The sequence below is a fragment of the Eleginops maclovinus genome, chromosome 23, assembly GCF_036324505.1.
Source record: "Eleginops maclovinus isolate JMC-PN-2008 ecotype Puerto Natales chromosome 23, JC_Emac_rtc_rv5, whole genome shotgun sequence".
Taxonomy (NCBI): Eukaryota; Metazoa; Chordata; class Actinopteri; order Perciformes; family Eleginopidae; genus Eleginops; species Eleginops maclovinus.
In genome coordinates this window covers 14,306,469-14,318,850 of record NC_086371.1, presented here as the reverse complement: position 1 = coordinate 14,318,850, position 12,382 = coordinate 14,306,469, and the positions used below count along the sequence as shown (strand labels likewise).

The window sequence follows — 12,382 nt, the reverse complement described above, 5'->3', positions numbered from 1 at the left end:
CTGCTAAAATCAATATTTTCATATCAATAATGGATCAAATTATTTATATTAAAGATCCAACAGTATATTATCTCAACATCCTGCAGTTCCACTCACTATGAAGGAGCGTTTCGGTATCATTCAGTTTATTGTTTTGGTTCGTAGCCCATAACTTACCAGGTTAGAGTTATTCCTCATGCTATCAGTAGTTTTCAGCTACAGCAGCAGTAGCTTTAAGCAAAAAGTCCTGAAAAACCTACTCTATGCTACAAAGGAAAAAACAACAGTTTGCAAATAGCATAGGGGCATTAAACAGTTAAAGTCCGTGATATTTGACCGAAGAAGTAATCTGCTGTCAGCTTAAAACATGATACTGTCTGTCAATGATGAATAGAAGACCGCCAAGTGGGAAAAAAGAATCCTGGTGAATGGAAAATAGAGCATGGTGTACTGAAGAACAGTAGTTCAGTGTGTTCAGTGACATCGCTTTGTGTGTGTCCTCAAAGTTAGAAATGGTAAGAAACAATTATTACAACTTTAAACATTTAAATTAAAAGACACAATTACTGAACAGAACACTCATAACCAAGACCCATCAACAACATCTCAAATTAAATAAAATACTTTATCAAACTGCTTTATTTTGTCTCAAAAAGGACCATCAATTGTGTAAAACCCCCTGCTGGTAGCCAATCACCGGTCTCCATGGAGACTTTCTTCTGAACCCACCTGACAGGGAAGTCATCTGTGGACAATAAAAAAGCAGCCAGTAGAGAAATGAACCGGAGGAACAAAGTGCCCCGGGGACAAAACACAACCACGCATCTCCCTAACAGAGCTGAAGATGGAACTCACTCCAGGAGAGTGAGTGGGAGAGCACAGGGAAATAGAAACAATAATGACGTTTGGGGTGTGTGTGTGTGTGTGTGTGTGTTGTGTGTGTGTGTGTGTGTGTGTGAAGACAAAGTTTTATTTGGATTATGGGTACAACCACCAGTCATTCCTTTCTCTGAACTGGCATCTAGAATTAGTAGTCTGCAACAGGTTGGGAAAATATGAAGCTACAGGCCAACTACAATAAGCATAAATAAAAAAGGAAATAAAGTAAATATAAGGTGTTAGCTTTGAGCGGGTCTGTTAGGTGGATTTTGTTTCATTTGGACAGAGCAGGCTAGCTGTTTTCCCTAAGACAGGTTAGCTGATTTCTGGTGGGGGTTTCATATTAACTGAAAAACTGAGTGTTTACAATCTTCAAAAATAAATCTAGGATAAGTGTAAACACACAACTGGCCATGGTTGTCTAGTAAGTGATATAAGCTGTGTTTTCCACATTTTTCTAAAAAGACAGGAAAAGACAAGTAAGCAGCTTTTTAAAAAAAGCTAACTTTTTGAGATACATCTCCAGTTAAAAGAACCATTTGAAGTCGGGTCCATAATATATGCAAGGTAAAGGAAAAAGGTGGATTCAATGCAGGTAAAAAGGCAGCACTGCATGTGATGAGCGGATGAGAGATTTTCTTCACAGCTTTTCTCATGTGGCCTGACGACAGACCCCGCACTAACCAGGGTCCCAAAGTTTGGTGATTATACCCCACAAAAGTACTGGCCTAATTGAATGCACATAGTTAAACCCATCGTCTAATGTATCTGACAGAGGGTGTAGTGAACTGCTGAATAGGCTATTTCAAGGCAGAAGACTCTGTCGTCCTTTTAGCCTTCGATTGTTGGTACCAATGTGTTTTCAAAGTGCTGAGCGGGCTGTTTTAACCCAGTGGGGTCAGCTGTCCCATTAGCCAGTGAGATTACAAAAACACTCATTAAGCTTTTATGTTCTTTTGGGAAGTGCTGGCTTTGTGATTCGACTCTCTCAAAGTGATACGATTTTTGTGTTGCTTCCATTTATATTTGCTTCTAAAGGGAGAGACTGCTTTCTCAAGGTTGGAAAGGTCAGCATTGATGGAGGGCTTTGATTGTTCCACCGCAAAGAAACCGAGCGTTCGGAGACAATAAAACCAAAAACAATATGAAACTCATATGAATGTGGTTGCGGTTTTGCAGTGAGGAAAGTGATGTGTTTTTATTTCATCATGGTTTGCTAAAATAAGATGAAATGTGAGGCTTGTGCTGATTATCAGAAGAACAACAGACACATGGACACAGACCTAAGGTTCAAAAGACACCCAAAGTGCCACTTTACTTACATTTTCAAAGTTACAAATAAAAATTCACTTAGTTGACAGTGAGGATTTCAATTTTAAATCACAAACATATCCAGTGTTGCGAGGCAGAACAGAGCCTCTTCTCTGCTCGCCCAACTTCATGTGTCCTCCCAGCTCAGGAGCAGCTTCTTCCTCTAGTGTCTGTGCATAGCCAAACAGCCTCAGAAGCCCTACTGACCAATTAGTAAAAGAAGCTGGCTGAAACGCTGCACGTTTGGACTGTAGGCCTTGCAGTTCTCTTTTCTACACTGCTATAGCTCTGCAATGCAACTTCCTATACCTCCTGAGAATGGGAGAAGAACCAAAAAGACACTAGACAGCATCAACATAGCAACAAAGTATTGTAGCAGCCAAATAGGCATCACTTTCTGTTTGAGATGCATAGAGCTAGACATGGCCAGGTAATTCTCTCTTTTACAGAAACACGATGAGAAACATGCAACAACAACGACAATACATCATTAGTCTCATTGCTTCCTGGGTTTTCTGGGACATTCAAGATCAACGATTAAATAATTTACAATCCTCCATGAAATAACAGCAAGAGACGGAGCATCTCAGAGCCTGGGAACGTGTTGTGAGAACATCTTTGAACACTGGAAGGAGCCCGACAGTGAAACACAAATCATGAGTATGAGACTGCTGATAAAGCACAGGGTGGGTTCAATCCACTATCTGGCCTACCTGGGGGAAACATATTTACATCCAGTACATCAGCTAATGTATCTGGGCTCACAGACTGACCAGAGGCTCTGACATGGACAGACAGGGACAGGAGAGAGGGCCAGAATAAGAGAAAGAAGGCGATAGAGGGAGCATCAGAGAAGATAGAGAAGTCCATTTTAGAAGAGGTTAATGATGATCACAGTTTCGGGGGACAGGAGAGGCAGAAAGTAGAGCAGGAGTTTCAGACCGGGTCTTGACCATTGTTGATGGTTAATAGGTTTTCTGTTTTGCGTCCGTTAAACAAAAAAGGAAGAGGTTTAATGAGGTTCACTGAAGTAGGTCTCATGAATAGGGGACAGGGATCACAAGCGCAAGTTCAGGAGCCAAAAGATGAGCTGCTGCCAAAGTAACTGGAGGAGGAGGAGGAGACATTGGAATGGCTTCAGATCTGTGCTGAGTTAGCGGAGTTTCCTGGTCGGCTGATGGCAAAATAAGATGAAGCGGAGCTACCACACGTAGCCAATCTCATCATCCTTATCGTCTTCCTCGTCCTCGTCATCCTCAATGGCTCCTCGGGGGTGAATCCGGCCCCGCCTCTTCTTCTGTCGGGTCCGCCCAGTCTGTGATGGCTCCTCCTCCTGGTCGTCAAGGAGGATGACGGCACCGCCGCTGCCGAAATCCCCCGATGTCTCCTGGTCCTCATCTGTGGGGATATGAAAAAAACACAGCTAAACGAACAGGTTAAAGCACACAATCCCTCTGAGAAACAGTGTGTGTACTGTCACATGCCATACTCATGTGGGGTCAGTGGCTCATGGTCTCCCTTTCCACTGGTAAATGCTGCCGGTGACTGTGTGGCCTTAGCAGTTCATGAGAGATTTGCTTAAGGTTGTCTAGCTTAGTACTCTGCACAAATTGAGTGAATTCATATTCTGTGGCACAAACATTTTACATACTTGTTTGACATGTATAGTAAAACACAATTTGCGCAATTTAGCAAAATCATACATTGTGTTAAGTACTATCTAGCCAGTCTTAAATGTGTTAGCATTTAGCTCCTCATTACGCTGAGCCTAACAGAGCTGCTAACATGTAGACTCTTAAGCCATGTTTCCATTGCCTGCCAGACTCCAACCGACTCAATTTTGGAACTTTACTGTATTTTTTTTGATCCTCCACTTAACACATCGCAACGCAGAGTCAAGAGGTTTCATAACTAGAAAAAAATCGTTCTAAAAGCTGAGTAACATCAAGTTACATTTGCAAACATTTTGCAAATGCAATTGTGCAAGCAGGAGTCATTATCACCGCTGCAGCCTCCAGCATTTTGTGAAATTGGGATGTTAAAATCCTTCTGAGTTAAGTTCCTAACAGCCTCTTCACACCTAGGTACAAGTGTACTCAGGTTGAGTGGCACTTACAGTGTTAAAATCAGTTTGGTGTCTTTGTGTTTAGACTGCTGAACGGAGAGCTGCTGCATTACCTGTTTTTTCTTGGCAAAGCAGAATAAAAAAGATCCAGGCTGCTGAAGCTTAAGGCCACTCAGAGTAAGATGAGCTTGTTAGATCGGAGACAAAGGGCTGTAGCTGTCTATGTGTCTGTCCGTGTGTTTGTTTGTTTGTTTGTGTGTGTGTGTGTATGTGTGTGTGTGTGTGTGTGTGTGTGTGTGTGTGTGTGTGTGGCTCCGGAGAGACACCTCATCAATATTGAAAGCTGCAATTACTGGCTTTAGACTAGACTGGCATTCGAGTGAGCCGTAATCTGTGACTGCGAGCTGGCTGCTTGATTGGTAATCAGTATATCTGCCTCCATCCTTTCTTGCTAATTATTGTTCTTTTTTTCAACAAAGAAATCCCTTGGCCATTGATTTGCAGCAAAGTGCTTCTATTGGCTTTTTGACCATTCCCTCTGGATTTCCACCCCTGGCTATAGATTAGACATATCAAAACACTTAATTATATGTATTCCTTGTTTGAATGTATTTTCTTGGACGCCAACATCATCCTGCAGTACACGTTTAGCATCCTATAAAAGGTGCTACTCAGTCATTGCCTTTAATTCATGTTAACAGCCAATCTTTTGACTCTGCTCTCTGCTGACAAGTGTGATGGAGTTTCCTACTTGGTGTTTATCGAAGCTACATGAGCAGAATATCAGAGGCAAATAAAATCAGGCTGATAGTAAACCAGCCAAGCTCCAGAGTACACTCCAGAGTGTAGATATTGCTAAAGATAGTAAAAGACAGGAAGTGAGTAGATCTCTGATATTGTGGCAATGTTCAAGTTTTAGTAGCACTGTTTAAACGGGAGCTCTGCAACCGAACAATACCCCTTGTTAAGCCATAGGTGAATATATGGGCAAGTGTGTGTGTGTGTGTGTGTGTGTGTGTGTGTGTGTGTGTGTGTGTGTGTGTGTGTGTGTGTGTGTGTGTGTGTGTGTGTGTGTGTGTGTGTGTCTGTGTGTGTGTCTGTGTGTATGTGTGTGTGTGTGTGTGTGTCTGGTCTTACCGCAATTGGGGTTGCCTTGTTTTCTGGAGCCAGCGATCTCATTGCCGTATTTGTCCACACACCAACACTGGGCGGTGCTGCTGTGACACTGCGTTGGTTTGAAGTAACCCTCGTCAGTACACCGGGGAATATAAGAGCCTAAAGATGGTAAGTAAGGACGGGATGGAAGAAGGGAATAAAAGGAGAGACAGAGTAAACAGCGAGAAAGAAAAGGGTGGAGAACAGAAGATAAATGTGATCCTTCATGTCCTGTAGTTGTGACCACAGTTCTTATGTATTCAGAGGGGGATATCAACAATCAATTACTGCTGTGAAGGTTGCAGGACAACAACCATACATCCTGCTTAAAGGGAGGCAGTCACTTCCAATAACAAACAAACACACATACTTCTGTTACCTTCATTTGACCCAGCCCAAGCTCATTTTTCAGGCTGTTTTGTTTTGTTGTGAACTGGAAGACTGGAAGATCCGCCCGGAGGCGACAAATGAAAAGTGTGCAAAATGTCAGGATGTGGTCTATAGTGGGTGTGTGTTTAACTTATATGTGTTTAATTTATATTCTCTGCACGAGACAGTTGGAAATAGTGACTGCTGATAATGCTAGGCTGTTAGTTTGTTTGCAAGAAATTAGTTCATGTAGGAGTTAGTGACTTAGTCAGTGACTGACAGCTGTCAATGATCCGGACTGACCTATGAGGCTCTTCCTCCGACTCTGATTCTGGATCCTGCTCTTCTCAGCTTGGCAGGGCAGTCCTACAACCAAAAAACAAAAACATTTTAAATGAAAGGGCTTCACAAAACTAAAACCTTTTCTGTTTCTTTTACCATTTACCATACACTACACTAACATCTGATTGATTTCTTGTATTGGACACCATTTATTCTCCAAGCATCATCCTGGATTTCATCTTCACATCGACTATCGATTTTTAATCTCTGTCTAAATTACGTTTTGTTTTCTTTCTCATTATCCGCTTAAAAGACCGCAATCTCTGCACAAAATGCCTATTTTAAAGAAACATGTACCACTATTGAAATGTATTTCAATTTGCATTAGTTGTGTTGTTACAATATTGGGATATTTTCATCCAATTGATTTCTTTTGAGCTTGAGTTTCAAATTGTTGGAGTTTTTTACATCTTATTATTGCCTTTCTTATCTAAACGTTTCCAGCAATTCTTTTTTTAGTTGGCCCTCTCCCCCCCTCCTCACCCTCAGGTTTCTGAAAGCAGTAGCACCACTCGTTGTTAGACAGCTTGCCGTCCTTAAAGGAGTCGCAGGAGTTGAAGAGGGGCTTCATGCACAGCTCATACTTGTCCAGGTAGATGGCGCTCAGCTCTGATTGGTCCAGCAGGAGGTCGAAGTTCATGTCAAGCTTGTTGAACATCCAGCCCAGAGAGTCCTTACAGATGGGCAAGATGCTGGTGTCAAAATCTACAGGAGGAAGAAGGACAGAGAGGAAAAAGAAGATAATGAAATTGAACAGGTTGAACAATGTTGAAGTATCAAGCTGAGTGAATCTGTGTGCAGTGGCCCGTCTGACATGTGCTCAGACATTACAGAGAACATCGCAGGGTCGCTGTCAACAGCTACCCTCATGAGGACTGAGTGTGACGCTGTCAACAGTAAAGGGCTGCACACACAGACATTTCGTGGGGTTATGTACTCACGTCCAGTGGTGGAGTCGAGGCTGTCAGAAGATTTGAGGTCTCTGTTGGCGTCAAGATGGAGAACTCCAAACCAGTCCTTTAGTCTTGCAGCCAAACTGTGGAGCTCTGTGTCAGTGCAGGCTACACACACACACACACACACACACACACACACACACACACACACACACACACACACACACACACACACACACACACACACACACACACACACACACACACACACACACACACACACACACACACACACAGAAAATAATGAGAAGAGGGGAAGCTGTCAATCTTCTGCTGTCATCAGCGAGACAAAAAACAATTCTTATATTCCTTATCAAAACTTCCATTTCATTTCTGCTGTGTACTTTGCCTCTGTGTTCTTTTTTTCCCCTTTCTAATCACACACTCTCCCAGAGTACACACAGCGGAGTCATAACACACACTGAACTGCTGTTATCTCTTGACAGTTACCATAGGAACCCAATCTGACACACTCACACAAATACAAATACAGTACACACACTTCGGAGTTTCCTCTTCTGCTGGCACCTCTCTGTGTTTACCATTTAATGTTCTTGTTCAGATGATTGATTTGATCCACATGGGAAACCACACACTCACACTCAAAAACACACAACCAATAGACAAAGGTTTGATTGAAATCCCAAATGTCATTTCAGTGAGAGGCCACTTGATAGTTGCATTTTTTCCACGGTGGAGATCAATCTGTGTTTTTACGCGTGAGCAAACTCATTGGCGGGACAAAAAAAGTCAGCTAAACAACGCTGTCATGCCAGTTGATTCTTCTCTCCATGCAGCAACCCAAACAGAGCTGAAACAGAGTATTACATTTAGTAATAGCCCTAATTGAAAGTATAAACCATCCTCTGTCAACAATAAATCCCTGGCTCCTGCAGCCCTGTGGGACTGACAGGGTCTGCCTGCAATCCGAGGAGACTCCCGCCTCCGCCTGTCTCCCTCTACGTCTCCCTCTGTCAATCTCCGTCCTCCTTTCTCCCTCTCCTGCATGTGATTGACATTTTTTTTTCTATTTCTTTTGGGAGCCTGATAAATGTGCCTGAAGGACAAGAGCCATTTTCCACCTCTTGCTGAGCCTCCCGATCCAAGACGCTCCAGCTTTGACGTGGCTTATAGAAAATGCAGAAGTAGGTTGTTAGTATTCATGTGGTGGCACTGTTATTTCAGAACTGAGGCAGTTTGCTGTGAAACATGCAAAGGTTCAGAGGGTTTAAAGAGTTGCGTCTAAAGACAAATCACAACGATTTAATCTTGAGAAAACTTCTCATTCCTGGATATCCTTTCAGATATCATGAAGGAAGGAAAATGCAATATACTGAATCCTAAAGACATATCAGGCAGAGAGAAAGATAATCTCACCCTAACTCTGTCTCTAACACTTATACACACTGAGAAACACACAGATATTTAATTTAATAGAGACAGCAGAGCAGATTGGTCCCTGTGTGTGATACCTGGATCACACTTTGCTCACACATGCCACAGAGCCAGCAGGATGCCAGGCTGAGAGACGTTTCTGTTTTTGTGGAGTCACTTTTCTTCATTCTGTGGCCCAACCATGTCCTGCGTCCTGGCGTGGATGCATCATGTTCAGTCACTCACACAGGCACACTCATTTTATAGTAATAGTTGTGGGATTGTGTCATTATTGGGCCTGCTATAAAACAGAGGAGGCCCCGGGTAACTGACTGGAGCCGGGGAGAGGGCTGATAACACATTACTGGCTGGCTATCTGTGTGACATTACCTCTTGAATCCCAAGGGTGGTCTTTTTGTGTGCATGTGTGAGTGTGTGTGTGTGTGTGTGTGTGTGTGTGTGTGTGTGTGTGTGTGTGTGTGTGTGTGTGTATGTGTGTGTGTGTGTGTGTGTGTGTGTGTGTGTGTGTGTGTGTGTGTGTGTGTGTGTGTGTGTGTGTGTGTGTATGTGTGTGTGTGTGTGTGTGAGAGGGATATAACCCTTCAGGAGGAGACAGATAACATTTCCGAGGGCTCTTCATTTCCACGGTCAGAGAAAGAGCAAAATACCAAACAGCCACAACATTCCATCACCTCCTAATTAAAATTCTACCCGTAGAGTCGGCAGCATACTACTCTTTCTTTATCGTCTATTTATTTGACCGTTCTTCCTCCTCGAACCAAGTTTCACCCCCATTGTTTTCCTTTCTGTTCACACTCGCTGCCATTTAAAGCACTCGCTGCTTTTTGGATTCCATTGTTGCCTTTCAGGACTTCTTCCGCATTTACCTCCATTGCCTTTTCTTTTTCAATATTTCTCTCTCTCCTCTAGCGCCGTCATTTTTCTGAGATTCAATAGAAGCCACTTATCACACCTTGCTGTATTTTCCTCAGTTTCTCCTAAACTTTGAGGACCGCTTTGATATGCCACATTCTTCTATTTCTTTTTCCCCTCTAAATTGCTTTGAGTGCTTTATTTCCAATGTCTCCCCTCACACATCCCCCCATGGAGTTCAAAGATTGTGTCTATTTTTCTCTTTGATATCCTCTGTCCCTCTCCCTCTACTTGTTTCACTTTTTTCTCCACTGCTCTCTCCATCTTTCCCTCTCAAGTCACTTGGACTATGCAGCAAGCCCCACGATGAGTCTCAATAGACCCCTCTTATCTCTCTCTCTCAGTTTGACCCAAATTGTTTTGGACGGGCCCGACACTGCTGCCCGTGTAAGGACTTCTTTTGTTGAGCAATGAAACAGAAAGCTTGAAATGAAACCATTCACGCACTGAGGGAGACAACACACAGATAAAATGGCCTTTTAACCATTCCCCTCTTGCTCTCTCTCTTTCTGAGCCCCAGCAGGGTCAGGCAGGCTTAAAGATGTCAGACACACAGCCAAGATCAAAGTCACACCACGGGCAGTTACAGAGATTACACCGTTTTGGCAGAACTGCATTTGATATGTGACTCAACAAGTGATGTTGCTGCTGTCAGTAGAAATCAAGTGTCTCGTAGTTATTATATCAGACAACACTCAAAGTTTTACTAAGGGGAAAGTGGGTCATGCCACGGCTAGAGCCGAGATTGTTTTTACTCTCAACACTAAAACTAAGGTCACATTTGCTCATTATTTATGTAGTTTGGATGAATTTCTAATCAACACAAAGCACAGGACATTATGTATCCATATTCAACGTCTCTCTAGTCAGCAAACAGGTTATTTTTTGTATTGTTGTTCAGCTTTTCATATTCTGTACTGTAAATATTTGGTGGTTAAAAACACAATTGTTTGAAAAATAATTGATCTGTTTGTTTTTTCTCTGACTTTACTGTTTTTGTTGTATAATCCTGATTGTTTCCTCTTTATCTAAAAAGAATACAAAGTGACAATCAACCTGAAAAGTAAAATCCATGTTTGGTATTCCTGCTCACAACTAACTAATATGTAATATTATAATATATTGTATATTAACTTGTGATAAGAGGGCTTCACAAGACATTGCTTTATTGTATTTTAGCAATCATATTGTAAAAAGGAGATAAAGCGCGACACTAAATGAATATTTTTCTCTGCATGATTGTTCAAGGCCTTAGCCATTATTCATTTGACGAAATATGTTTTCATTATGAATTAATTTGACTTATATTGTGCTTGATGAAGCAGTTGTTGAGTTTTGGAACATTTTTTAATTATTTGGCTATTGTTCACTCTTTTTTCCCCAAGGGCGTTTTAATGCATTTCATTAATGAAAGGCCCAGAATGTCACTAAGCAGTGGTATGGAAGAGACTAGGTAAAATCATAACTGGAGCGACTGGTTTGTTGAGAAAACTAAAGTTTGGCGCCTCATCAGCCTCAAAGAAATGGAGGGCCTCTTGTGTTAGATTGGGTGATTTGAATGTGTTTGCAGCAACAATTAAATATAATGCAGATGGTGATAAAAAAAATTGGCAGCCATGCAAACACTTGTAAGCTTTTGGCTGAGAGGTTGCCATTTAAGCAGTTTAGATCTGAAATGACAACCGGGGGGGATCCTTTAACCAAACAGCTACTTCAGAATCATTCCATTGGACATGCTCATATTAACAGAGATAAAAATACAGTGTAGAAGTTGCTAAAACTTAAGCTCTCAGCTCCACTTCCAACCCAACACTGATTGTTTGACAGGGAACTTTTACAAAGGATTGGGGCAGTATTAGACATGCAGACGCATCGGCTGCTTTCACACAGGAGGAGAATAACAATCGATCAGAGCAGCAGGTCAAATATCAAACACTGAATCATAGCTGGGAATTCTCCTTCCCTCTCTCCGAGCACTTCCTCACTCCTGCTGTCTTTCACGTCAGCTAACTCAGATCAGTAGAAACTGGCAGCCGAGAAAACCTGCAAGCCGTCCGCTTTTCACAGACTGGCGAACGCTTAAACTTTCATCTAAACATGGAAAAGTCAAGCTTAACCGAAAACCATCACACGAGATAAAATGTAGACATTTCAGCTACAGTTATTGCCAAAAAGAGAAGAATATAATAAGTTGTGTGCTAATGATGAACAGCTTACTCCTACCCTGTACTAAGTAAATATGAAATATTCAGCACTTTATGGAAACTTATTGTATGTAATTATGTTAGATAAAGCCCTTGAAAACAAAGAGCTAATTTACTTGACTAATAGCCAAACTGGTCCTGTTAAACAATATATTTAATCAAAAGGGATTTGGACAATTATTATGATTTATAACAAACCTTTATATTAGCTCTCAAGACTCTAGCCTCCTCTTTATTCTCTTTTACTATGGCACAAGTATGCATCAGTGTAGCTCCATCACCAGATGTTGTGGTTGTGACTGCTATTAGGAGGTGATGGAGTGCAACATCCCCGAATTACATTCAGTTACAATCCCTCCAGGCAGGTTAAGGTCATGCGAAAGTGTGTCCTTCAGACTACTAATACATAACTTCAACCATCAAGCGATGTCAGGCTTTGTATCCATCCATGGGTCACCTTTATCATTTATAAATGATTCATTAAGTTTGTCATATAAAAGAGAAGGAGTGTCTCTAAATCCACTGACAGAGGAAAAGTGTGTGGTAATCACCTTGAGACAACAGGAGCATGGTCTGATCAGATCCAGATGAAAGGCAGATGGGAAGGAAGAGAGGAGAGATGGGAAGCAGCCGAGTGAGGTGACACTTTTTTTAACAAGGTAGCAGAAGGAGAAAGAATGGACACTCAGATAGCAGATATAGAGTAGATAGAAGGTCAGATTCATTAAAAAGATACAGAGTGTGTTTCATTTTCCTTGCCTCAAGCTATCAGATCTCCAGAACAATCTCACTGGCAGTGAGCTAAGGTTAGCCAA

At 41.9% G+C, this 12,382-nt stretch overlaps 1 protein-coding gene across 6 annotated transcripts in view; it reads right to left on the bottom strand.

Annotated features, from left to right (window-relative positions):
• Positions 1 to 2,142: 2,142 nt before the first annotated feature.
• spock1 (SPARC (osteonectin), cwcv and kazal like domains proteoglycan 1) overlaps positions 2,143 to 12,382 on the bottom strand; it is a 100,799-nt gene continuing 90,559 nt past the window's right edge. For all 6 annotated transcript variants that reach the window (XM_063876216.1, XM_063876218.1, XM_063876219.1 and 3 more), the window contains 5 exons: positions 7,042 to 7,161; positions 6,584 to 6,805; positions 6,062 to 6,124; positions 5,372 to 5,509; positions 2,143 to 3,567 (listed from right to left, as the gene is read on the bottom strand). In XM_063876216.1, the coding sequence (XP_063732286.1) occupies positions 3,371 to 3,567; positions 5,372 to 5,509; positions 6,062 to 6,124; positions 6,584 to 6,805; positions 7,042 to 7,161 (740 nt within the window). In that variant the 3' untranslated portion in view covers positions 2,143 to 3,370. The remainder of the gene's footprint in view (positions 3,568 to 5,371; positions 5,510 to 6,061; positions 6,125 to 6,583; positions 6,806 to 7,041; positions 7,162 to 12,382) is intronic.